At 47.2% G+C, this 27,687-nt stretch overlaps 1 protein-coding gene across 2 annotated transcripts in view; it reads right to left on the reverse strand.

The window, feature by feature from the left end:
* The window catches only part of LOC125435875 (myelin-associated glycoprotein-like), a 31,539-nt gene extending 6,874 nt beyond the window's left edge, over positions 1-24,665 (reverse strand). Inside the window, exons 1-6 of one of the 2 annotated variants that reach the window (XM_048502333.1) lie at positions 24,529-24,665; positions 6,369-6,504; positions 4,906-5,286; positions 3,613-3,906; positions 1,359-1,631; positions 367-657 (exon numbers count right to left, since the gene is read on the reverse strand). In XM_048502333.1, coding sequence (XP_048358290.1) covers positions 367-657; positions 1,359-1,631; positions 3,613-3,906; positions 4,906-5,286; positions 6,369-6,411 — 1,282 coding nt within the window. In that variant the 5' untranslated portion in view covers positions 6,412-6,504; positions 24,529-24,665. Of the gene's footprint in view, positions 1-366; positions 658-1,358; positions 1,632-3,612; positions 3,907-4,905; positions 5,287-6,368; positions 6,514-24,528 lie in introns of both variants that reach the window. The other variant, XM_048502332.1, reaches the window with a different exon arrangement.
* Between the last annotated feature and the right edge of the window lie 3,022 nt (positions 24,666-27,687).

Here is a 27,687-nt window from a genome sequence, read left to right on the forward strand (position 1 = left end):
CCCTGTTAGGTAGATTAGGCTATGAGGGGTTCATTGGCCCATGGCCACCCAGCAAGTTTCCATGGCAGAGTGTAAATTTCAGCTTAGGTCTCCTAGCCAAACACTTTAATCAATACATCACCCTAGCTGTGATCATACCTGGTAGCAAATTTTTAACTGCACTCATACCAGCAACTAGTCTAGAAACACATTTACAGAACTGGGGCCTTGATGTAAAAAGAGAGAGTGCTTTTGAGCACATGCAGAGAATTACCTCTTCATTCCAGCCCACCAAAAACACCTGGGATAAGATTCTAATAAAGACGGCGGCCCAACCATCTGCATCTCTGTTCTTTGACATTCTGTCCCATCTGCCTTTGGCCTTACCTGCTTGAAAGGTGGGCAAGGTGAGCAGGCTGGGCCCATGCATGTTAGTGGCTGAGCAGGACACATTGGCCAGTATGGATGAGGGGCCCCTCAGTACCCCAATAAGTGTCTGCCCCTGTGAAGCCGAGGCCGCCTGCAGTTCTGAGCTGTTAAAGTCCTCAGGAATGGTTTGGTTTGTCAGCTGCCACTCTATTCCTGGCAAGGGGTTTCCTTCCACCAAGCAGTAGCACGTGATTGTCTCTCCGGTCCTGGATATGGTGCAATTCCCTTCTGGAAGGATCACTGGTTTGTCTGCAAAGAGAGTATTTGCTGCCATGATCCCAGTCCAAATAATGCCACCCCCCTGCAACCCACCATGGTACCCATCAACATCTGTCCTGCTACCCACCAAGTGTTCTTGGAAAGTGGGTGTGGTCAGGTGAAACATCTGCTTATCGGGGCTTCCGATTGGCTACTGGGAATTTGATTGGCTCTGCAGATTTTTTTAAAAAAAAATGCTTTGGCAAGCAGCTGCCATCACAGCACAAGGATCTTCACTGTATGACTGAAGGTAAGTTATGGCAGCCATTTTGAGACTGACTCCACCCTCTGCAGCAGCCATTTTGTGGCGGTGCCCACTGTATATTGTTAGAAGTCCAAAAGTACCCAAAAGGCTCAAAGAAGTCCAAGAAGTGCCAAAATACCCAAAAGTACCCAAAAGGCTGAGGACTACTGATGTAAAGAGTTGTCCCAAAGGAGTTAAGGTAGGAAGGAGTTAAGGTCGGAAGCTTAACTCCCACAAGACCTTGGCTTGTACATGATCCTAAGTACATTGACTCAAATATTCATCCCTTGACTGTCATGTTTTTATTCTGCCTTCCCTCCAAGGCACTTGGGACAAACTGCCCTTCCTCATTTGCTGATGTAAACTATTAAAAAGCATGCTTAAATGTTTGAGAATATTCCCCTAAATCTAGCAATAACGAAAGAAGGAAATACGGTCACTGCCTTACACTCGACATTGAGGTAAGCAGGGGGCGAATCCTCTCCCATTCCAACGTCATTCTCTGCAACGCAGTAATATGGCCCAGAGTCCCTTTTGACGTCTGTCAGCTTCGCCTCCTGCCCTGTCCCTGCTCCCCGCAGTGGTGCCTTTTGCGGCCCAGAAAACCAGCGGTAACTGAGGGCAGGGGGGTTACTGTGGCTGCTACATCGCAGGGTGACACTGTCTCCTTCCTTCAGAGTCGGGTTCCCCACCACAGAGACGATGGCATCCTTCGGGGAATCTGAAAGAGACAATCCACCACATGGGATGATCTTGCACTCTTCCAGTCTGAAGAGTCCTATCCCTCACCCACCAGACTTTCCCCTCCTTCCTACCTTGTTCTTCTAATTGCTGAACACTGTGAAATCTTAAACGTTCTCTGCCATCTATCACAAAGCTTCAGCGCCAGGAGGGCAAGATTGTAAGGCTCCAGCACCAAGAGTCAACGAGAGTTAACGAAAGTCAACCCCCCTGGTAGTTTAGGAATAAAGGAACGGCTCAATTGTATCAGCCTTATACCAACAGCTCCAACCCTAGACCCAATGGTTCTGGGGGGTTTTCCGGGCTGTGTGGCCGTGGTCTGGTGGATCTTGTTCCTAACGTTTCGCCTGCATCTGTGGCTGGCATTTTCAGAGGTGTATCACATGTTAGGAACAAGATCCACCAGACCACAGTCACACAACCCCGGAAAACCCACCAGAACCAGTTGAATCCAGCCGTGAAAGCCTTCAACCTAGACCCAATGGTTTGGAGTCTATGACACTGTACCCACTGCAGTTCTCTTCAGGCACTGCAAAGGTTTTCCTCTGTAGTGGTGCTCCCTTCGTCTGCCCCTGGCACTGGGCACAAGGATTGCTTGGAAAACATTGCTCTTGTGCAACTGAACGTCCTAACAGTAAAGAATGCAAGATTTGCAATGGAGAAAACAACCTCCACGGTAGCTGAAGAAAAGCATGAGGGAAGGATGTCATAGGATTTAGGCCCAAAATATGGATCCAAGCCAGTATTTCCGAGTACTAGGGGATAATAGGGCAAGAGTCTCCAACGTGCTTAAGAAGAAGAGTGAACAGCTGTAGGACTGGCACCTTGTCTGTTGACTGTAAACCTGCACTTGCAGTAGCTGTGTGACAGGTGGAAAGTCATCTGGTACAGCCTCATAGGATAAAGAAAAGAGTGTTGCTGAATATTTGCCTCAGACAGCAGGGAAAAAGAAGTGGTCAACAAACAGCTCTGCCTAATGGGTATAATAACATTAATGATAATTTGTTTCCTGATCACAAGCAGCTTCAAGAATTATCCTTTTACCTCACCCTGGAATCTTTTTTAAAGTCAGACCAGTGGAGTCCAGCAAGACAGGAAAGGAAATGTGGACATTCAACATGGCTCAGAGCATCTCCCAGTATGAATCAGCAAATTACCACAAGAGGTTAAACTGGCAGTTACGACAGCAGTTTACTAGGTGGTCTCGTGATCCCTGAACATCACCCCAAACCCAGGTCCAGTCTTATTCCCAGAGAGATCATCCATAACTGAAACCAAATCTGCCAGAGTATGGCTTCTTCTTCGCTTGCTCTTCATAAACTTGACAAAATGGAGCCCAATGTCATTGTCTAAAATAATAAGCAAGAATCGTTTGGGGGATGGACTGGATGGGCCTTGGGGTCTCTTCCAACTCTATGGCCCTTTCCGCATAGGCCAATAACAGTGCCCTAGGGACGGCAAAAACACTGTCCCTAGGGAGCTGTTCGCATGGGGGGCGCAGTTGCACCGTCCTCGCTCCCCTCCAGTGGCGTGAAGCCGCCATTTTCCCACCTCGCTCCCCGAGCGAGGTTTTTGGAAAACAGCGATTTCCAGCCGCTGCAAGGCGCCATCCCCCCTTTCCCGACTCCAGAGCTGTCACGCAGGGCAGGGGGGCGTGTCCCCTAGCCTGGGCGATGCGCCGGAAGGTCGCAGGGAAGGTACATCGTTAGGGCGACGGCGCAGCGCTATGCCATCTTCCCTGCCTTTACCAGGACCATTCGTGCGAATGGTCCCCGGGTGTGTGTGTTGACGTTGTATATGCCGACGCACCCCCCAGCGTGGCCATGCGGAAACGGCCTATGATTCTATGACCTCGTCCTCATGGTGACTGGAAAAGAGTTTAAAATGTGTTCTGCTGACTTAGGATAAAACATTTGTTGTCCCCTGTGCTGACGGCTTACCCCCCCACACAAAATACTCACATTTAACCTGCAAGGTGATACCATTTTGTGACAATTGCCGGGTGGGGAAAGTGGCCGTACACTGGAGGTATTTGCCATTGTCCTTGTGGGAGGGGATGTAAGTGAGCTCTGATTCTGTCCGCCAGACACCCCCTGCCAGACGCTCCTGGACTGTCACAGCCTTCCCTCCTGCAAGGCTCCAAGTGAGGTTAGGCGGATCCATAGGGCAGGTGTGCAAAACTGAGCAGGTCAGTGAGGTGCGATCCCCTTCAGTCAATAATCCCGGGTCGCTCATCTCAAGCTGGCTTGGAACATCTGGAAATGAGAGAAGGGGTGGTAAGTAGTGGTGGGCGGGGTATCCAGAAGCTGCATTAAGAGGAAAGCTATCCTATAGGATTTTGGCCTGTTGGGCGTGGGAGTGTTATTAAGAGGCCCACCTTTTTTACGAGATCTCCTTCGTGTTTGGGTTTTGCAAGTGTCTGTCACAACTCAGTTAGGAAAGGGTTAACTGTTTGTATGTAAACAAGTTTCTGAAGTCACTGTTTATTACCTGATCTATTGATTAGCTATTGGTCAGTCAGATAGCCACTGCTTACATGTTAATGAGTATGTACATCAGAAGTTATAAAGTTACCTTTGTTTCTTTGCTTGCTTCCGCACATGCAGAATAATTCACTTTCAATCCACTTCCACAATTGTTTGCAAGTGGATTTTGCTATTCAGCACAGCTGCAAAGTGCATTGGAAGTGGATTGAAAGTGCATTATTCTGCATGTGCGGAAGCGGCCTAGGAGAAAGGACAAAGACATGTGAAAGAAGTGAAGCCATGTGCTGAGACAGCAGCAGAAGCAGAAGCAGAAGCAGAAGGTGTGGGAGTGTACAGGCTAATCTGAATTCCCCAGATAAGCCTCCACAGCTCAGGCGGCAGAGCTGGGAATCAAACCTGGTTCCTCCAGATTAGATACACGAGCTCTTAACCTCCTACGCCACTGCTGCTCCTACGCCACTGCTGCTGCAGTAGGACAACACATAGTTAGCAAGATGTATCCCAATGCATAGTAATGTGGACATGCAACAGGAAAGAAAGGATTTCTTATTTTATCTCCATGTAACCTTCCCTTATGGCTAGTACACTTATACACAAAAAGCAACTGGGAATCTGTCTCTTCTATTCTACTCTGCTAAGCATTTAACTGGGGCATCTTGTTAGAATCAGCTACCCACATTTATACATCCTACACTTTGCCTGATTCCAGAAAGCCACTGGGATCTTTGGAGAAGGACCAGAAGCAGACGATAGAGGAATACTGCTCACCTGTGACTTCCACCCGAACAGTGACATCATAGAACCGGTGCTTGACTGAGTCGGGATTGATCCACACGTAGTAACTCATGGCGTCCTGCTGGTTCACATCTTTGAGGAGGAGGGTGCAGTTGCCCATCTCTAGGTTTCCCACCACCTCCGTCCGCCCTTGATACTCACGAAGGACACTACTTGAGCTCTTGCTGTTATAGATTTCAGGGTAACCTCTTGACCAATACTGGTACCAGGCCACGCTGAATTTGCTCCCCCAAGAAGTGCGGGGACCCGGGAAGGTGAAGGAGCACGGAATGACCACGCAGGATCCTTTCAGGGCTTGGATTGAGCTGGGCAGCGTGGAAGTCCAGGCCACAGAGACAGGGCTGTAAAACAAAACTGGGGGAAAGTGTTTTAATCCTGAGCTAAGTTGCATTGGCCTATTGCTGTTATGGGGAGGGGGGGTCTGTTCCCCCCCAAATATACTTTTTTTTGATATAGGCATTGATTCCCCTTGTGTTTGTTTTTTTCTCTCTTTTCAAAAAGAAATTCTCTTTGATTTCTCTTGGTAGAGAAATCAGTGCACCCTTTAGTAACTTCATCTCTTGCAGTTGTTTTCTAGTTCACACCACAAGGTGGTGCTCTAATAGGAGATTAGGAAGGTTTGGGAAGACACTCGCTATTTACACACTTGTGGTCTCGTTCACATTGAGTGTACATTTCCTTTTGGGTTGCGTTCTTGGTTATGCACACATTTTCCCATCTTTGGCATTCGCCTCACTCTCAGATCAGAGAATCCCCACAGTTTCCAAAAACTGTTAAAGTGTGACTTTTTCTCCCCCTTCACAAAGAAAGCGAAGGAGATCACCATGCATTAAGGTTTCTTTGGTCCTCTCACTCTTTGGGCCACCGTTTCAGAACAATCAGAACGGCTTTCTTTTTGTTTTGTTTTAACACCTAAGATCTTTCACTGGAGCAATAGACCCTGAAATGAACATGAAAGTAATGCTAGTCCAAAGGCGGCAACCAAAAAAGGTGGGCGGCAAACAATCTCCCCAGTTGGAGGTTGCACTGACACGACAAGGAAGTGGAGGCAAAATGGTGGAGGCAAAATGGTGGATTGCTTTGGCTAGGGACACTTTGCAGCGGAGAATCCCTGGGCAAAGAAAAAAACCTTGGGAAAACCCCACTGCAAAGCAGACAGCTGCAGGGGCAAGTAGGCATACGTAAATGGCCATTGCCTGCCTCTGAGCATCTGCAAAGTGAAATTTTGCAGAAACTCCCTTCCCACCCTTCCTTTCTTTGAATTTCTCTTTGTCTGAAATGACATTAATTAAAAACTGAACCCAAATTCCTAAAAGGAGGGAAAGGAAACAGATGGGTAAAGAAGATTGAAGAGAACTTCTCATAACCTTAGCTGGACCACTAGTCTCCCAAAGGGACTGTGCAGATTCCAGACCTGCGAGCAGTGAGGAACGTACCTAGGAGAAATCCTGATGGAATACAGTTTCTGGAGAGTTGCATGTTGCAAAGTCCCCGTTGGATTTCAGCCCCGAGAGAGGCTCAGGGCCAGGGGAAGGGTCTTTGCTTCTGCCTCTTGGCTCAGTCATGCACCACCTAAGAAAACTGGATAGAAGGAGAAGAAGACCCTAAATACATTGATTGAAGTGTTTTCCCCTTGCAATTTCCATATTTATAAATGCAAAGTGGCCAATTTATTTATGCAAGATGTCCCATTCTCTCTCATACGCACGCACGCATGCACGCACGCACGCACACATGCACGCACCCCTTCTGAAATATGGGTGGGCATGATTCTATGTCTTTAACAACTGTTTTTTTTTCTGCACCAGACAGTGGAGGAAGTTATTCTCATCTCCTGACTTCTGCAGACCAAACTGCTGTTGAAGGCATGGGCGGGATGGGACAGGGGTACTTCAGGTCAGCTGGCACATTGAAATATCAAAATTTCAAAAGACGAGGACTCCAAAGTTTGTCTGTGCTGTGGCTCAGTGACAGAACTCCTTTTCTGCCTGCTTCCAGGGTCATCCTCAGACATCTCTAGTTTAAGAACCCCAGTTATCAGATATGAAGCCTTCCTCTGTCTCATTACTGTCAAATGAGAGCAGGCAAAAAGTAATTTATATGGTTCACTAATCTGATTTGTTATCAAGGTGGGACCAAATAAGGACCAGCTCTTTCTAGGGTTGTCAAGTTTCCCAGCACCCCCCTCTTTCTACTGCAGCTTTGTCAGCTGACAGGAGAAAAATAATTCAAAAATCAATGTCAGTATAAGAGCGTGGCTTTGCTTTTGGGAAAAACCTGGAAGCAACATCAAGCTGCTCTAGGAATCACTGGAAACACTATGGTTTCTGGTGGTTACCAGAGCAGCATGACATCACTTCTGGTTTTCCCCAGGTAGTAACATCACACCTTCACATGGATGGCACCCCCATGTCTTTGTCCACACTGTCTCCCACTGGGTACCTGCCTTACTTACTCTCATATTGGTTCACCCATCAGTTAAGATCCTTATCTCAAACCTTTCTTTCCATGCCCCTATCATGTGAATGGAGACCAGGGACAGGGCTTCTATATACCTGCTCTCACTATTATTATTCCATCAAAGTGATGATGTTTGGGTATTAGGGAAGGGCCCATCATGGCTCAGTGATCTGCACATTGAAAACCCCAGGTCCGAACCCTAGCATCTTCAACTAAATAAACAGGTGCTGGATGATGTGAAAGACCTCTACACGAGACTCTGGAGAGTAAGAATGCAAACTGCCAAATGTATAAAGGTAAAGTTTCCCCTTCAGTCAACCCTGGGGTACCACTGCAAGCAATGATTTCATAGGCAAGCTGTTTTTGTGGGGTAGTTTGCCATTGCTTTCCCCGGTTATTCTTTACCCCCTAGCTATGTGCTAGGTACTCATTTACTGACCAAGGAATGGCTGGCTGGCTGGCTGAGTTGACCATGAGCCAGCTGCCAGGATATCTGACCCACAGGGGGCTCGAACTCCTGACGGTGTGAGTGGCAGTGCAGGAACTTAACCACTACGCCACGCGGCTCCTGCCAAATGTATCCACCGCGGTGAAAGAATTTGGAGGTTTATGCACCGGTAGCAGCACAAAGAATCTGCATTAAATAAAGGCTCACCTGTAATACATCAATCACAACATCCAGGAACAAGGTTTTATGATTGTATATTCCCAGTTAGGAAGCAAAACAAAATGCTCAGCTGTGCTTTTAGTGGCAAAAAAAATGATTAAGTAAAGGAATACAATTTCAAGTGCATACTTCGTGCTGTACAACAACATACAATGGCTGTTTTGGAAGGTGAACTATATGGCATTATTCCATGTATGTATGTATGTATGTATGTATGTATGTATGTATGTATGTATGTATGTATGTATGTATGCATGTATGCATGTATGTTGTTTATAGCACAGTATGCATTTGAAATTGTATTCCATTACTTAATCATTTTTTCCATTTAAAGCACGGTTGTGCATATTGTGCATACCAATGACTGCATCTCAAATGATCCATCTGTTAAAATACTGAAATTTGCAGATGATACAACAGTGATTGGTCTCATTCGAGACAACGATGAAACCGCATACAGACGGGAGGTTGAACAACTAGCCTCGTGGTGCCACTGGAACAATCTAGAACTGAACACACTTAAAACCGTAGAAATGGTGGTAGATTTCAGGAGAAACCCTCCCATCCTACCTCCTCTCACAATACTAGACAACACAGTATCAACAGTAGAGACCTTTAAATTTCTAGGCTCCATCATATCTCATGACCTAAAATGGTCACCTAATATCAAAAATGTCATCAAAAAAGCACAACAAAGAATGTTCTTTCTGCGCCAACTCAGGAAGCTCAAACTGCCCAAGGAGCTGCTGATACAGTTCTACAGAGGAATCATTGAGTCTGTCATCTGCACCTCTATAACTGTGTGGTTTGGTTCTGCAACTCAACAAGATCGACACAGACTTCAGAGAATAATCAGAACTGCAGAAAAAACAATTGCTGCTAACCTGCCTTCCATTGAGGACCTGTATACTGCACGGGTCAAAAAAAGGGCTGTGAAAATATTTACTGACCCCTCGCATCCTGGACATAAACTGTTTCAACTCTTACCCTCTAAACGTCGCTACAGAGCACTGCACACCAAGACAACTAGACATAAGAACAGTTTTTTCCCGAATGCCATCACTCTGTTAAACAAATAATTCCCTCGATAATGTCAAACCATTTATTATATATTTATTATATAATTACTGCACTACTTTTTCATCATTCCTATTACCCATCTCCTCCCAATTATGACTGTATGACTATAGCCTGTGCTGACATTTCATTTTATTTTATGATTTTACATTTTATGTTTTTATTACTATTGATTGTTTCCTGATTGCTTACTAGACCTATATGACAATCATTAAGTGCTGTACCTTATGATTCTTGACAAATGTATTTTCTTTTATGTACACTGAGAGCATATGCACCGGAGACAAATTCCTTGTGTGTCCAATCACACTTGGCCAATAAAGATTCTATTCTATTCTATTCTATTCTATTCTATTCTATTCTATTCTATTCTATTCTATTCAATTCTATTCTATTCTATTGCTTGAGTTTCATAACTATGAATATACTATCATAATACACTGTTCCTGGATGCTGTAAGTGCCAAACGTAACCTGAAGTTCTTCTAGAATTACAACCGATCTTCAAACTTGCAGAGGTCAATTCCCTTGAAGGGTGAACTGTATGGCATTCGCGCTGGCTGAAGTCCCTCTCCGCCCCAGATATGCCTCTAAATCTCCAGCAAAATCCCAAACCAGATTTCGCCTAAGGTGGATCAATAAGGCTTCTTTACCTCCCCAACCCACGGCTAGATTCAAGTCCCATAGCACCTGAGGCTTCTTCTGCACAATGCACTTTCAATCCACTTTCAATGCACTTTGCAGCTGGATTTTGCGGTGTGGAATGGCAACATCCACTTGCAAACAATGGTGAAAGTGGATTGGAAGTGCATTATTCTGCATGTGCAGAAGGGGTCTTAGGGGCTTTCCCCACTGAAAGAGTTGAACTGGTTTCTACCTAGGTTCGCCTCAGTGAATCCCCACTGCCACCGAGCTCAACATTGTTTTGTCTCAGCCCCCCCCCCCCTCAGAACTGTGACATCCTTGTTGCAGTTATGAACTACACTTTTCTGCCGGAACAAGGTCGATACCGCTTCGAAGCTTCGAAGTGGGGAAGCATCGAAACGACGCCTCATCCGCTCAACCAATCACGAGCCGCTTTTGTGCATGCGCAGAATGGGAGAGTCGTGGCGGGCAGAAAGCGCATGTAACTGTAAACTGTAAAAAAAAAGAACGCTCCCGTTTCCCGCCGTAGCACAAGCTCCAATCACGATCGAGGAGCGAAACAGGCACCAAGGTGATCCCGCCCACTTAGCTCGGTTCCAGGGGGCCAACTCAGTTGCTGTGGGGACAGCCTGGAATCGCCCTCCACTGAAGGGAACCGAGTCGACCTTAGCTCCCTTCTGTAGTGGGGAAAACCCCTTGGAGACCTAGAAGATTTTTGAGGTATAAACATTCAAGACTAAAAGACCCCTTCATCAGATAGTAAACTGCTTGCTCTCGGCAAGTCTGGCCAAGTGCAACCCTCAATTCCCCGCCCCTTTTGTTTGCCAGCACATCATAATTTGCACAGCAGACACTGGCGTGGTGGCGGCGGCGGGGGGGAGGGGGGATGGAGGGAGGATTGGGCCCATAAAGGTCATCAACTCAGATAACTCAGAGCTTGAAATAACTATTGGGGGGAAAAGAAGTCCTTCCTTTGCTTTGGAAAAACAAAATGGTTAGCAAGATGACCCTTTCCTGACATTTCCAAGGGCATATTCACCCCCTCTGACCTCATTCCCACAGGAGGGGCTGCAATTCCTGCGTAGAGACACATGGAGGGTGGGAAGTGGGAGGGGAGGGGGGGAATTAGGCAACTTCCAGTCTCTTTCGGGAGCCCTTTCCCCCAATTTTATCAGCCAGGGAGACTTTTCGCAAGATGCAAACACAGCCTAGTTCTAACTGTTCCAATCTGTCCTGCTTTGTGGCAGCAAAGTTCAATGAAAAGTCACGCCTTTTCAAAAGCTCTGTGGCAGGCCGAAATCCGTCAGGTTAATCCTCTTCCCTGTGAAGTCAGACAATGGCAAACCACCTCTGAGCATGTCTTGCCTCGAAAGCTTTACAGGGTTGCCATGAATCAGTTGTGACTTCACAGCGCTTTCCACCCACAGTCTTCCCCATCCTTAGTTACCCTAACTGCATGCACAGAACAGCTCCCCCAAGCCAAGAGAAGTTCTTCTGCCTGCAGGAGAAATAATTCAAGAAAGCAACCGAGCATCTGAATTTGGCACAATAGCTCCAGGGCAGAAATGATTGCAAACTGGAATTCACCTGGGTTGAACAAATTTTCAACCCTGGAGCAGCAGTGGTGTAGTGGTTAAGAGTAGGTGCATTGTAATCTGGAGGAACTGGGTTTGATTCCCAGCTCTGCCACTTGAGCTGTGGAGGCTTATCTGGGGAATTCAAATTAGCCTGTGCACTCCAACACATGCCAGCTGGGTGACCTTGGGCTAGTCACAGCTTTCCGGAGCTCTCTCAGCCCCACTCATCTCACAGGGTGTTTGTTGTGAGGGGGGAAGGGCAAGGAGATTGTAAGCCCCTTTGAGTCTCCGACATGAGAGAAAGGGGGATATAAATCCAAACTCCTCCTCCTCCTCCTCTTCTTCTTCTTCTTCTTCTTCTTCTTCTTCTTCTTCTTCTTCTTCTTCTTCTTCTTCTTCTTCTTCTTCTTCTTCTTCTTCTTCTTCTGAATCACAGGATTAACAACTCTAGATTGGGGAATTCCTAGAGATTTCGAGGTGCAGCCTGAGGAGAATGCAGATTGAGGGAGAGAAGAGGTCGCAGCAGCATATTGTTCCGTAGAGTCCGCCTTCCAAATCATTTTTCCCAGGAGAACTGATCTCTGTGGTCTGGAGACCAGATGTATTTCCAGGAGATCCCCATGCCCCACCTGGAGATTGGCAACCCTAGTCACAGCCTGTCCCTGAGAAACAGAAGAACAAGAGCATCCTTGACAACATGCAGAGTATGTTGCCTTCAGGATTTGGTAGTCCTCATCCATCCGCGGTTCTACCGCCCCCCACTGAAACTGAGGCTGCCTGTTTTTCCATCTTGGTTGGGCCCTGATTCCATCTTGGGCCCTGCCTACTCCCTCCCCCTTTTTGGCTTTCAGATCGGGCGCCTGTTTTTAAACAACTTCTGTTGTTCTAATCTATATTTATTGTTAGTAACTGCTGCTTAAGTTTTTATTGGGTTTAAGTTCTGTGTTGTATTGATTTGCTATCTTAGAGAACAGCCACATTGTGAGCCGCCTGGAGCCCTTCGAGGGTGAGGCGGCCTATGAATGAATGAATGAATGAATGAATGAATGAATGAATGAATGAATGAATGAATGAATGAATGAATGAATGAATGAATGAATGAAGGCAGTTTTTGAACTATTAGTAAGGAGAGGGACCGGCCGGTTAGGGCCAGAGGTGGGATCCAGCAGGTTCTCACCAGTTCCCGAGAGTGGGTTACTAATTATTTGTGTGTGCCGAGAGGGGGTTACTAATTGGGTCCGCTTTTCCATCTCCACGCCCTCGCCTCCCCGAGAGGCATACTGCCTTTGAACGTGAAGGTTCCATATAGCAATTGTGACTAATAATGTAACTCCCTGAACTGGGTTAATCCCTTCCAGGTACTGCAATTCATGGATTCTCAGCCTTTCGTACCTTTTATCTCACCAGTCTCTATCAAAGAACCTGTGTGTTTCACCACTGCTGTGTTCAGATTTGTGAGTTGGGGCATTTTCTATAATGTGACAATGATTTAGAAATGACCTGGTGCAAAAAATGTTTTTGGGGTCATGGTGGGGTGGCTGCCCATGGGGGGGCATCCAACTCAGGTTTTGCCCAGGGCTCAGGTTTACCTAGGTACGCCTCTGCCCCCTTTGCTGAGGGGGGCTGGCGAGGGAACCTGTTACCAAAATTTTTGGATCCCACCACTGGTTAGGGCTGCCGGGTTCCCCCAGGCCACCAGCAGGGAGGCCTCCAAGCTCCAGAAGAATAATAGTTGTTTTTTAAACCCCACCTTTCCCATCTGTCAGGAGTCTCAAAGTGGCTTAAAAAGCCCTTTTCCTTCCTCTCCCTGCAACAGACATCGGGTTAGGTAGGCGGGGCTGAGACCACTATGACTGGCCCAAGGTCAGCCAGCAGGCTTCATGTGGAGGAGCAGAGAAACAAACCCGATCCGTCAAATTAACCACTCTTAACCACTACACCAGGGGTAGGGAACCTGCGGCTCTCCAGTTGTTCAGGAACTACAATTCCCATCAGCCTCTGTCAGCATGGCCAATTGGCCATGCTGGTGGGGGCTGATGGGAATTGTAGTTCCTGAACATCTGGAGAGCCGCAGGTTCCCTACCCCTGCACTACACCATGCAGACTCTGGTATAACTCTTGGAGATTTGAGGATGGAGCGTGGGGAAAACAGGGACCTCGCTGGGATACAATGCCGCAGAATCAGAGGTGGGATCCAGCAGGTTCTCACAGGCTCCCGAGAATAGGTTACTCATTATTTGTGTGTGCCGAGAGGGGGCTACTAATTGGTGATTTTGCCACGTGATTTTTGCTTTAGTTACGCCCCTCCTCTCAGCAGTAGAGTGCAGAACTTGAAGTAGTCTAGCAGGAGGTGAACCGATGTGCGTGGCAGCCTGCGCCTGCGTGCATTCGTTTCCCGTCCAAGGACCAGCGCAGTGGCTGTGTCCTTGCCACAGCCCCACCAAGGAATGCCCGGCCCCCGGAATGCCCGGCCACGCCCCGGAATGCCCTGCCCAGCCCCAATGGCGCTACGCCACAGTTTGAATCCCACCACCATGGGAACCTGTTACAAAAAATTTTCATCCCACCACTGCACAGAATCCACCCTCCAAAGCACCCATTTTCTCCAAGGGAACTGGTCTCTGCAGTCTGGTGATGAGCTACCATTCCAAGGGGTCCCCAGGTCTCACCTGGAGGCTGGCATCCCTACAGTCAGCCTGTTCTCATCCTGTGAGCATCATGGTTTTAAAGATGGGTCTCCCCAGCTGTAGTCTTCTGCTCTAATGCCCCTCACTGGCTTCTAGTCAGAGCAGAGGAAGGTACAGCTTTTTGTCTGGGGTTCATTGACAGGCGTGCCTGCGCACACAGAAGCGCCTGAGCAAGTGAAAGAGTGCTCGCCCCCAGGGGTTGGCAAGCAGCCAGAGCTTGGCTGGTACGAGCAACCAGCCTCTCTGCAGAGCACTGGAGCCTCAAACACGAGCTGGCCACCTCCAACAGGGCCCTGTCAATCCTCGCCTGCAGCCGCCCCAAATCTTTTTTTTTTTCAGTTCTGTACCCCCGCAGAACATCCTCCCCATCCTATTCTGCAATCTACATACATGCCTCTTTCAGCTGAGTGTCCATCTCAAAGTGAGCCACGGGTGTGCCAGCAGGAAGTGTGCATAATGTCCTAGCTGTGCACAGAGCGGTAACCTCAGGGCAATTGAAGCGTCTGTCTGCACCAATTGATGCTGCTGCCTCTTACGCGCGCTCTCCCCCCCCCCCCTCCCCGCCTCCCCCCGGGCTAAGCAGTGCTTAATTTTAAATGAGAAATGTTGAGCTCTGTTCTGCCTGCGAGTCGTGCCCTCTGATCAGAGAACCCTGCCCCAGCACAGAGAACGGCCTCTGCATGCATCATGTTTTCTCCTCGTCCCAACAATGCTTGCGTGTTTGTGACTGTGTGCGTAACCCTTGCTAGCTGGGATTAGGTGAGGGAACCACACCAATTTAGAAGAAGAAGAAGAAGAAGAGTTGGATTTATATTTCCCCCTTTCTCTCCTATAGGAGACTCAAAGAGGCTTACAAATTCCTTTCCCTTCCCCCCTCACAACAAACACCCTGTGAGGTAGGTGGGGCCGAGAGAGCTCAGAAGAACTGTCACTAGCCCAAGGTCACCCAGCAGGCGTGTTTTGGAGTGCACAGGCTAATCTGAATTCCCCAGATAAGCCGCCACAGCTCAAGCGGCAGAGCGGGGAATCAAACTCAGTTCTTCCAGATTAGAGTATGCCTGCTCTTAACCACTACGCCACTGCTGCTCCCCTTAGAACATCACACTCTCCTTCTCAACTTAAACCTCACAACAATGACCCTATGAGGTAGGTTAAGCTGAGGCAATGCCAGAGATGGCCACAAGCAGGGGTTTATAAACCCAGTCATCCCAGGTATTGGAGACTTCTAACCACTATGTTTGCTGGCTCTCAAAAGCCCTATGTGAGCAGCTTGGAAGGTTGCCAGTGGACCACAGAGGAGGCAGAATGGCCAAATGGGCGATTCTGCACATGCTAAAATAATGGGTTCCGGGGTGTGAAAAAAGTGTTAAGGGGGGAGATGTTCCCACAGAACATACCCTCCAAATGCACCTAACCCACCAGCATGGTGTAGTGGTTAAGAGAAGGTGGATTCTAATCTGGAGAACCGGGTTTGATTCCCTACTCCTCCACCTGAGTGACAGAGGCTGATCTGGTGAACCAGATGTGGTTCCACATTCCTACAATCCTGCTGGGTGACCTTGGGCCAGTCACAGTTTTTCGCAACTCTCTCAGCCTCACCTGCCTCACAAGGTGTCTGTTGTGGGGAGAGGAAGGGAAAGGTTTCCTTACAGGAGAGAAAGGTGGGGTATAAATTCAAACTCTTCTTTTTCTTTTGTATTTGGCTGAAAGCAGGTTACATGAAAGTCGCTAAATTAGTGACTTTTTCATTTCACCTGGGTTTCAGATGCTTCCTGCTTGCCTGTGAGAAATATGGCAAGCAGGAAGCATTCTATTACACCATCACCACCAGCCGTCCACCATTATGGTGGATACTCCAGGCGATTGCCATTAGAGTGGATTCTCTAGGCGGCCACCATTTTGTGCCGGCAGGTGTGTGAGGTTGATTCTCGGGTGGGGGGATTCTCGGATGTGTGGTTTGCAGGAAAATACAGTGTTTCCTGTGTGAACCATGCCATAGCCTGAACTCCAGAATCCTAGAAATCTCAGATGGCCTCTTCACTTGCCGTACAAATGGTGACACAAGCAACACGGGTTCATTGAACCCGTTTATATTGCCTGGGCAGAAGGTACCAATGTTGATCAACTGATGCTTTCACTACTGCAAAAGATATGGGAACAGGATCCAGTAAAAAAGGTAACATCCTAGCCAGAGGGGTCTTTCTTTCATATATGGTGGACGTCTAAAGAAGCTAAGACTTTTTGGGATATGATACTTAAGGAATTGCAAAAGATTCTGAAGACAATTTAAAAAACTGAGTTTTTTTGTTGAGAATTTTGGAGGAGGACTTTCCTAAACAACATAGAACCTTGTTTATGTATATGATGACTGCAGCAAGAACTTTACATGCATAAAAATGGAGAGATAATAAGATACCAACAAAAGAAGACTGAATTCTGAAAGTTATGGAATATTCAGAAATGGTGAAGTTGATGGCATTATTAAGAGGCAACAGTTAACCTTTTTTAAAAAGAAAACTGGAAACATTTTGCAAAATATCTTTTGAAAACTTATTCAAATGGAATAGTCCGGGCAGAGCTTGAAATCTAAGGAAAACAGTGCTTTGTAACCATTAGAACACATTTAAGAAATCACTATTGAATTAATGTTTTAATTATGTGTGCATGAACCTAGAAGTAACTTTTAATCAAAGATGAGATAGCTGTAGTGCAGGGGTAGGGAACCTGCGGCTCTCCAGATGTTCAGGAACTACAATTCCCATCAGCCCCTACCAGCATGGCCAATTGGACATGCTGACAGAGGCTGATGGGAATTGTAGTTCCTGAACAACTGGAGAGCCGCAGGTCCCCTACCCCTGCAGTGTAGTGGGTTGTGTGTTTTTCTCTGTTTGTATGTTTTCTTTGTTTTATGTGTGAGAAAATAAAAATTATACATATGAGGAAACTGAAATCATTCAAGACTTTCTATTCCTTGCCTTCATTGTCAACCAAAAGTGAAACTGCAACCAATAAATCAGAAGGAGATTGAGGCCCTTTCCCCACTTACCTTAAGCCGCATGCTACTCTTCTCAAGTAGAGCGGGGTCCCCTGGCACTCCCCACTAAAGGGGCGGCGACAACGCAGCCGCCCTGATGCTGCCGCTCTTGCGCCCCCTCAGCACGCGGCATCCCTGGCGCTCCTCGAAACGGCGCCTTTTGATGACTGCGCGCAGAGCGCGGGGTCGTGGGGACGCCCGGGCGCGCGCCAGAGATGACACACTCTGAGAGTAGCATGCAGCAAAGAGCAGCAAAGGTAAGTGGGGAAACACCCTGAGATTGGAAGGGCAGCAAGGAAAGAGCTATAAAGGACTTTTAAGGTAATTACCAAAGCTGGCTCTGCCCTGCCCTTGCCCCGCTATGGCACAAAAGTTGCACCAGAAGTACTCTTGCTTTCCACGGGGAAAGCGAGAAGCACAGGTGGGGCAAAAGGAAGCATGTTGGGACAAGAAATATTTCCCTGATGCACTTCCTCTCTTGGCGTGCCACAAGGAGGAAGCACGTCAGGACAAGATATCTTGCCCCAATGCGCTCCAGCTGCCAGTTTGCCTAAGTGTAAGAATGTGTCACTGGCAACTAAGGTCAAGTTAATCCATGCCACAGTATTCCGTAATTATTATGTATGAGTGTGGAAGCTGGACAGTGAAGAAAGTGGTTCCTTTGAAATGTGGCGATGGAAGAGACTAGAGTAATATGGACCACCAAAAAGACAAACGAGAGGGTTCTAGATCAAATCAAGCCTGAACTTTCCCTTGAAGCTAAAATGACTAAACTGAAGCTCTTGTACTTTGGTCACATTATGAGAAGACAGGAGTCACTGGAAAAGTCAATGATGCTAGGAAAAGTTAAAGGAGCAGGAAAGAAAGGAAGACCCAATGATCTGATGGTCTGACCGTCGAAAGGTTTAGAGAATCTCATCAATTTTATTTAGAATATTTGGGAAACTATGTTAAGGAAACAAAAGCACACAGCCAATTTATTAAACTTCTCAACAGTATACCAATTTAAAAGTTCTCTAATATATAGGGAAGCAAACATTCTGTGTAGATATACTTTTCAAAAGCAGACATTAATGACACTAATTTTTTTTTATTTCCCTGTTTTTTAATATAAAGACCTTATTGAGGCTGTTAACGATAGCATGCTTTGGAGAATACTGATTTATAGAGTCACCATGAGTCAGAAGTGACCTGATAGCACTTGGTCCACACATATATTCAGATGTAGTTCTTTTCTCTCTTACAATCATTCTGTCAAAGAACTTGGGTCAACTCAATGTATGGCAGCTGTGAAAAAGGCAAACTCTATGCTGGGGATAATTAGGAAAGGAATTGATAATAAAACTGCAAAGATTGTCATGCCCTTATATAAAGCCGTGGTGCGACCGCACTTGGAGTACTGTGTTCAGTTCTGGTCACCACATCTCAAAAAGGATATTGAAGAGATTGAAAAAGTGCAGAGAAGGGCAACGAGGATGATTGAGGGACTGGAGCACCTTCCTTATGAGGAAAGGCTGCAGCGTTTGGGACTCTTTAGTTTGGAGAGGAGACGTCTGAGGGGGGACATGATTGAAGTCTATAAAATTATGCATGGGGTAGAAAATGTTGACAAAGAGAAATTTTTCTCTCTTTCTCACAATACTAGAACCAGGGGGCATTCATTGAAAATGCTGGGGGGAAGAATTAGAACTAATAAAAGGAAACACTTCTTCACGCAACGTGTGATTGGTGTTTGGAATATGCTGCCACAGGAGGTGGTGATGGCCACTAACCTGGATAGCTTTAAAAGGTGCTTGGACAGATTTATGGAGGAGAAGTCGATTTATGGCTACCAATCTTGATCCTCTTTGATCTGAGATTGCAAATGCCTTAACAGTCCAGGTGCTCGGGAGCAACAGCCGCAGAAGGCCATTGCTTTCACATCCTACATGTGAACTCCCAAAGGCACCTGGTGGGCCACTGCGAGTAGCAGAGAGCTGGACTAGATGGACTCTGGTCTGATCCAGCTGGCTTGTTCTTATGTTCTTATGGGTCCCACTATGGTAGAAGCAAAAGGCACAATTCACCCAAGAAAGACATTCATATGTTTACAGGCATTCCATTTTCTATTTAGCATTCATGGAGATTCAGGGTGAACCATTTCTTAGTAGATGTCACATGTCCTATCAGTGGTATATATACTACTGGCTGAGAACCCCGATTCTACAGCATCCCCTTCCACCTGGTCTAGACAGGTTGGACATGTGCCCTGAAAGCAGTTTGCAGGGATAAGTTCAAACTAAATGCGGTCATTCTTCTTCATCACAGACTCCATTATTCTTCAGTTTCCTTTTATATCTCCATCCATATGATCAGAAATGTATTTGTTTTCTTGGACAGCTATGGGTTTGTTACAACTGGATGGCAGGCTGAAATTCAACAGTCTATGACCCGTTATGCACAGAGCACTTCCTGCGTTGCTCTTCGCCCCGCAGAGTTTTGCCCTCCTCGCATTTCTTTGTTTACACGCGAGGAGGTACCCCAGTGCCCACTGAGCGGCTTGCCTGCCCCTACTTCCAGGTTGCTCCCTTGTCCAAGCCAAGAATGAAAATTGCTGTTTGGGATTTTTTTTTAGTCTTTTAAATGTAATATTGATATTCCTTATATCAATGTTGTGCAGGCTGTTACCAGCTGGCATTTCCTTTAAAAAGCAAACAGAACGGTAGCAACTGGTCGTTGTGGGATTTGCGGGCTGCGTGGCCGTGGTCTGGTAGATCTTGTTCCTAACGTTTCACCTGCATCTGTGACTGGCATCTTCAGAGGTGTATCGCAGAGAGAAGTCTGTTACACACTGTGTCTAGAATGGTAGCAGCCTGAACAATATCGATATAAGGACTATTGGTAGTACATTTAAAGGGCAAAAAACCCTCAAAACCATCAATTTTCATTCTTGGCTTGGATGAGGGAGTGACTGGGAAGGCGGGAAACCTCAAAGTGAGAGGAAACGTCAGGATCTCCCTGATCTCATTAATCACAGGGCTTCCTGGATTAGCCGAACCATAAACGTGTCTGTACAGAAATCTCTGCTGAGAAGGAAACTTTCCCTTGCTGCACAGCAGAGCAGTAGTGCATAATCAGTTGCGTGTTTTCCCTTGTTGAATTCCTACCTGCCATGCAGTTGTTTGTTTCTGTCATATGCACACACAAAAAGTCCCAACCTGACAACCCTACTGACATCTTCAAATTCAGCCAATCAGCGATCCCCTTTAGCATTGTCTCTAAAAAAGGGCGGTTGAGGGAATACTGGTACAAAAGTCTTTATTAGCACACGCGTTGCTGCATCTGACAAATTGCTTTTGAAAACTGGATTCAAAACCATAAGATCCAACAGCTGGATTTTAGATTCTTTAGGGATGTTTAGTTTTGGAGCATACGAAAATTGAAAAGTTTGTGTTTCAGAACTCACATGTCACCAATTCTCTGAAACACTCCAAGTATTTCCAGAAATCAAAATAAATGTAGTACACTGTAGTACTACCTTTCCAATGTAAAAATGGTCACAATTCAGAAATAGAGATGTATTACAAATTGTGTTCTGAAAACTTTAGACCAGAGATTCCCTGTTTTGATTGTTCTCCTTGGAATGAACCTATCTACCTACCTACCCAGAGGTGGGATCCAGCAGGTTCTCATAGGTTCCCCAGAGTAGTTTACTAATTATTTGTGTGTGCCGAGAGGGGGTTACTAATTGGTGATTTTGCCACGTGATTTTTGCCTTAGTTATGTCCCTCCTCTCAGCAGTAGTGTGAAGAACGAAGCAGTCTAGCAGGAGGTGCACCGGCGTGCATGGCAGCCTGTGCCTGCGTGCATTCGTTTCCCGCCCAAGGACCGGTGCAGTGGCTGCATCCTTGCCACAGCCCCGCCCAGGAATGCCCTGCCCCCGGAATGCCTGACCACGCCCCTGTTGTGCCCTGCCCAGCCCCATTGGCACTATGCCACAGTTTGAATCCCACCACCATGGGAACCTGTTACTAAAATTTTTGGATCTCACCACTGCTACCTACCTACCTACCTACCTACCTACCTACCTACCTACCTACCTACCTACCTTCCTTCCTTCCTTCCTTCCTTCCTTCCTTCCTTCCTTCCTTCCTTCCTTCCCTCCCTCCCTCCCTCCCTCCCTCCCTCCCTCCCTCCCTCCCTCCCTCCTCAAGGATTTTCCCCATAAAATATCAGTTTCTCCAACACTGTCTGTGAGTCAATCACCATTATGCAATATTATTTGTGAGTCAAATTATTTGTGAGTCAATCACCATTATACATTTTAGTATGGATTCAAATTACTTGCTACATACGCACAAACTGTGCATAAAAATGCAAGGCATGTAAACAAAATGCAAGCAAAGCTTCAGAAATAACAGCAAAAACCCAATGCTGAAACCACTGATAAAACAAAAACAAACCATGAACAAAAAAGCCCAACTAAGGAATAATCATCCCTCCCTATAGTCTCCAACGTGCCCAAAGCTTTTGTTTCAAGGATCAGGCATTCTAACCAGGGCTAAAATGAACTGGGAGAAAGAAGGGCTCCTTCCGCACATGCAGAATAATGCACTTTCAATCCACTTGCAAACAATTGTGAAAGTGGATTGAAAGTGCATTATTCTGCATGTGTGGAAGGGGCCCTTTTTTCTATTTTGCTATTCCGCACAGCTGCAAAGGGCATGGAAAGTGGATTGAAAGTGCGTTATTCTGCATGTGCGGAGGGGGTCAAGAAGATGGCAAGAAACTGCCGCTCCAAACTGCTCATTTCACAAAGTTTTGTTTCAAAAGCTGCAGTTTCAGAGTCTGGCTACCAAATTCTGAACATGTGAAATCCCATCTCAGTGTTAGTTGCTGGCAACTATTGCTGAAGGTACTAACTCCAGACTGGGAAATCCCTGAAGAATTTTTTTGGGGGGTGGGGGTGGGGGGAGGGAGACCTCAGCAGGGATAATCCCATGGATTCCTCCTCTCCAGAGCAACCATTTTCTCCAGGGGACCGGTCTCCATGGTCTGGAGATCAGTTGTAATTCCAGTGGATTCCCAGGTCCCACCTGGAGCTTGGCAACCCTCACTAATGCTCATGATATGCCCTGGATGCTGAGCCTTAGAACAAAAGAAAGATGCACACACAGGGGCTATTTTTAAAATAGCAGTAGCGAGCACTGGCCAGCTGCAATAACATTCTGTTCGATCCATCTCGAACACACCCTCTGTCCACCCTATAAAATTCCATCTGCCTATTCTTCTGGCTGCCGCTCCCCGATTGTTTCCATCCATTCGCACCCACTCTGACCCACATCCCTTTCTCTACTAAGCCAGGCAGGCAAGGAACCACCCACCCATGCCCTCGTCCCCATCCCTGAACTTCTGTACCCTGCAAGCCAAAACGACCCTCTGTCTAAAGCTCGTCCTAACATTTTCCCACTTTAGTTACTGCAAGGGTGTGTGATGCTCTGCTGCCAGGCTGATGGCCGCCAGCACTGGGCTTGCAGTCTGAAGAAGAGTTGGTTTTTATACCCTCCTTTCAGGAGCCTTAAAGTGGCTTACGGTTGCCATCCTTTTCCCTCCCCACAACAACCACCTTGTGAGCTAGGCGGGGCTGAGAGAGTTCTAAGAGAACTGAGACTAGCCCAAGGTCACCCAGCAGGCTGTATGTCGAGGAGCGGGGGAAACAAACCCAGTTCTCCAGATCAGAGTCCGCCGCCCTTAACCACTACACCACGACATGTGCCCGGCTCAATTTTCTATTTATTTTTTTCCACATTTAAGAGCCAGCGTGGGATCATCGATAAGGATGCAGGGCTAAGAAGGCCCTAAGAAACTTGGGTTCAAATCCCTGCTTCTATCACGCAAGCTCCCTGGGCGACCTAGGGGCCATCGCAAACTCTTGGCCTGACCTACCTCACAGGGTTGTTGTGAGGAAGCAGTGGAGGAGCAAATGATGCTGTTAAGCCGCTTTGAATCCCAACTGGGGGAGAAAAGCAGGATGCCAATAAATAAATGCAGTTGTGCCTTGGGAGAGGGCCGTTCACACCACCACTGGGCTGATAGTCCTGAGAGCAGGAGCACAAAATCTCATGTCACCTTTTCCCCGGAACTTTCCAATGCATGTCCAAAGCTTTGATCCATCATGCAAAAGCAACCTTGCTGGACAAAGAGAATGGGCCATCTTCCAATTCCCCACAGTGGCCAATGGAACCCCCACCAAAGACAATAAGCAAGACACCGAGACCCAAACCATCCTCCTGTTCTCTTGGAAACTGCAGTTCCAAACTACTCTGGCTCTGAACACAGATGTACCGTTGTGCCCCCACAGCTGACATTGATTGATGGTCCATCCTCCTTTCCATGAATATGCTTCATCCCCCCCCCCCCCCAAGCCATCTCAGCTAATGGCCACCACTGCATCTTGTGGCAGTGAATTCCGTAAGCCCATTTTACTTCGAACCAAGGAACGTGTTAGTCTCTCTTGTCTATGGACTCAGTTGCAGGCTGCATGCAATCAGCTGGACGGATGCACAGAATCCCAAGCACCCGCTGCAGCGCTGAATAGTTTGCAGGGATCTATCTTTAATTTCCAGACCCCTTCTCTGGCCTGAATATCATTCATGCTCTGGCTTTACTGGGATGGGGGGTGGGGGAGGGAAGGGGGGTGGAAATCAGGATTCCTGTTCAATAAACCACAACGTGGCGTTCTTGCTTCTCCAAAACACGAGAACGAGAGAACCAAAGTATGACATCCACAGCGTAGGAAAGCTGTTGTAAGCCTGGAATTCCTCAGGAGTTGTTTTTTTTTATCGCAAGGTCTCATAGAGGACAGTGAAGTCTTAGCAGATCCTATTGAGCTGCGTCCATAGCTGCAGGAACAGATTGGAGTCGCTGGTTCAGCATAGGGGACAGGGTTAAAAGGGAGTCTCTATATGGAGAATGGTGGCAGGGCGGGGGGGGGGGTAACTGGAATCCAGGCTTTCAGCCTAGCTGTCACAGGACAGGAGGGGCTGGGTGGGGGGGCAGCAATGTCCCTGCTGGGAAAGGGATTCTCTTGGGTGAAATGGATTCTCTGGATTCTCTTGGGTGAAATGGGTCTGGATTCTCTTGGGTGAAATGGGGGAGATTCTCCCATGCTGTGTGTTCAAGCCGCCCCAAACCTTGCCCTCTTCATCAGCCCAGGTGTTCTGCAGCAAAGGGGAAAAAAACGTGGCTTCCACCCGCAGCCGCAGCACGGGTCAGGAGGGTGCTAGGCACCAGCAGGGCACCCGGGTCGGTTTCTCCCGCCAGCTGTGCAGTGCGGGATTGAGCATCCTTGTCAACACCCAGCGATTCTCCCCCTCCCACCACCGTGCCAGCTGTTCTCAATCCGCCCCAGCAGTGTCCCTGCCAACACACAAATCCACACAGGCACGTAGATCTCTCCAAAAGGGCTCACCTGTCACGGATGGAGGGGTCCCCCTCTGCACCCCCACCGGCACCTGCAAGCGGGCCAGCGTCGTCCGCACGTTCTATTCCTTCCTGCCTGTCATTCTCATTACCATTTCATCCCTTCCCCTCCCTGCTGGTCTGCTTGCTTGTCTCTCTCTCTCTCCCCTCCCTCCCTCCCTCCCTCCCCCTTGTATCCTCTCCCCCTTTGCTGCCAACTATAAATAATCACTTCTCCCTCTCTCTCTCTCTCTCCCCCACCCCCTCCTTCTCTCTCTCACTTTCTCCCTCACTCTCCGGGCCTGGGGGCCTTGCAAAGTTGTGTGTGCCGCTTGCTTTCGGACTTCACCCACCACTGGCCTTTGCGAAACAGCCTGACTTGCAGTTGCTGCTGGAGCCGAAACAATGGCAGGTTTCCTGGGTTTGCAAAGCCAAATCTGGCTGTGTGGAAAGCCAGCCTCGAGGGGTTTTCTCTGCTCAGGATCAGGGTCTAGGAAGCGTGGGGTAAGTTACCAGGGGGCTGGAAGCCCAGAGGGAGCCAGCCCGGGCAGTAACTGAAGCAGCATTATGACCTAGTGTATTACATCCTCTGGGAAAAAAAACGTGTTTTCGGGACTCAGGAGCCCCTTCCGCACACGCAGAATATTGCACTTTCAATCCACTTTCGCAATTTTTTTTTCAAGTGGATTTTCCTATTCCGCACAGTAAAATCCAGCTGCAAAGTGCATTGAAAGTGGATTGAAAGTGCATTATTCTGCATGTGCCGAAGGGGTCAGGGGGTCTGCTTTGTGTTTCAGGGGTCCCAGATTCGCTCCTCGGCATCTCCAGATTGACTAGCAGGAAAGTGATGTGGAATCCTTCTGACAAGAGAGTGACCGGCCGGCCGTCACATTGATAGGTGGAAGGTATGATGCAGTAACAAGCAACTTTATATGTTTATGGTACTAATAAGTTGCCAAGTGTAGACGGGGTTCTGTTAGACAGAAGGGGGCCTTGCTCTATCCATTTTTATCCCCCAAAGATCCCAGAGGGGCAAACACAACAAGCTTGTAAGGTAGGAAGAGCCAGCATGGTGTAGTGGTTAAGAGCGGTGGACTCTAATCTGGTGAACTGGAATTGTTTCTCCACTCCTGCACCTGAAGCCTGCTGGGTGACTTGGGCTAGTCACAGCTCTCTCTGAACTCTCTCAGCCCCACCTACTTCCTCACCAGGTGTCTGCTGTGGGGAGAGGAAGGGGAGGAGTTTGTAAGTTGCTGAGGAAAGGGGAGTATAAATCCAGACTCTTCTTCCACTCTTCTTCTAGGCTGAGAGAGGACAACAGACCCAATGTCACCCAGTGAGTTTAATGGCTGGTTGTGACTTGCTTTGGGGATCTGAGCCTCTAAGCTTTCAAGTCCAGCACTCTAACCACTATACCACACAGTGCTGGAACTTGACACTGAATCCAGAGAAATTATACTTGAGCTCTTCCCAGGATGATTCTTAATACAGCTGTGCAACATGGGACCCAGTCTCTTTTCTCTCCAGTTTTCCTGTATGCATCATAGTCTGAAAACAGTCGATCAAACAGAGAGACAAGGCAAAAGTTGAAACACACACACACACATGCAAAACAGCAAGAGTAAATGCTGCAATAAATGACCCCTATGGAATCATTTACCCTCTGCCCTCTAAAAGAATCCAAGAGCGTAACAGAAGTTAGTGTGTCGAGAATAATGCGTGTGTTTTAATGTGTTTTAAACGTTTTAAGCACAAAATCAAAAATCTGGACGGTTTTGCAATATGTGAATTTGGTTTCTCTTCACCGAAACTGAGAATCACACTCCTTTTCTGCTGCTTCCTATTTGTTTCAGTTCCCTCTGCAAGGTGGTGATGGACTAGAGTTACTGGCTACAGCTGTTGCTCAGCAAACAGCGTGGCAAGAACTTTCCCATTTTGGACATGACTATTCTCAACACTTCCACCTACCCACATATGAATCAAAATACCATAGTATAGAAAAGAAGGGTAGGGATTAGTTAGTGCTGATTTTTCCAGCAAAAACAGACATTTGGGAACTCAACTCTGAAAACAAGGCCTTGTAGGCTCCTCTCGCTAACTTAATCCCTATTTTTTTTTAATTCTACCTGTCCCTTCTGACAGTCACATCCTATCCCTCCCTTTTCCTCTCTAGACACAGAAGGGTTTTTATTTTATTCAATTTGTACTCCATCCTCCTCTGGCCAAACTGAACTGGACTGTGGGCAGCATCCACCATACTACGATCCATCTGTCCTGATACATAATATTACAATCCATCAGTCAAAATAGAAGAAGAAGAGTTGGATTTATATTCCCCCTTTCTCTCCTGTAAGGAGACTCAAAGGGGCTTACAAACTGCTTTCCCTTCCCCCTTCACAACAAACAACCTGTGAGGTAGGTGGGGCCGAGAGAGCTCAGAAGAACTGTGACTAGCCCAAGGTCACCCAGCTGCCGTGTCTTGGAGTGCACAGGCTAATCTGAATTCCCCAGATAAGCCTCCACAGCTCAAGTGGCAAAGCGGGGAATCAAACCCAGTTCCTCCATACTAGAGTACACCTACTCTTAACCACTATGCCACTGCTAGAAAAAGAGTTGGTTTTTATACTTGCTTTTCTCTACTTTTAAGGAGTCCCAAAGCAACCTACCATCTCCTTCCCTTCTGAGAGAGTTCTGAAGAACTGTGACTGGCCCAGCAGGCTTCATGTGGAGGAACAGGGAAACAATTCCAGTTCACCAGATTAGAGTCTGCCACTCATGGGGAGGAGTGGGAAATCGAACCTGGTTCTCCAGATTAGAGTCCACCACTCCTAACCACTACACCATTCTGCCTCTTAGGCAATGACATGAAAATACAGTCTGTGATAATAACAATCTTGTTAAAGGCTTTCATGGTCAGAATCAATTGGGTATTTCAGACTGTATGGCCATAATCTGGTAGCTTTAGCTCCTAACATTTCACCTGCATCTATGGCTGGCATCTCTAGAGTCGTGTTGCTGTGATCTTACAGCCCAGAAACCCCACAACAGCCAGACAATTAAAAAATCACTTTTTAGTTAAACATAAAATCAATGCAATTCAAACTCCAGGATTTTGTGCCTCTTTCTATAAAGTACGGTGTCTGCAATGTTGTTCACATGTAGATTACAG

Source organism: Sphaerodactylus townsendi, linkage group LG06 (assembly GCF_021028975.2).
Source record: "Sphaerodactylus townsendi isolate TG3544 linkage group LG06, MPM_Stown_v2.3, whole genome shotgun sequence".
NCBI lineage: Eukaryota > Metazoa > Chordata > Lepidosauria > Squamata > Sphaerodactylidae > Sphaerodactylus > Sphaerodactylus townsendi.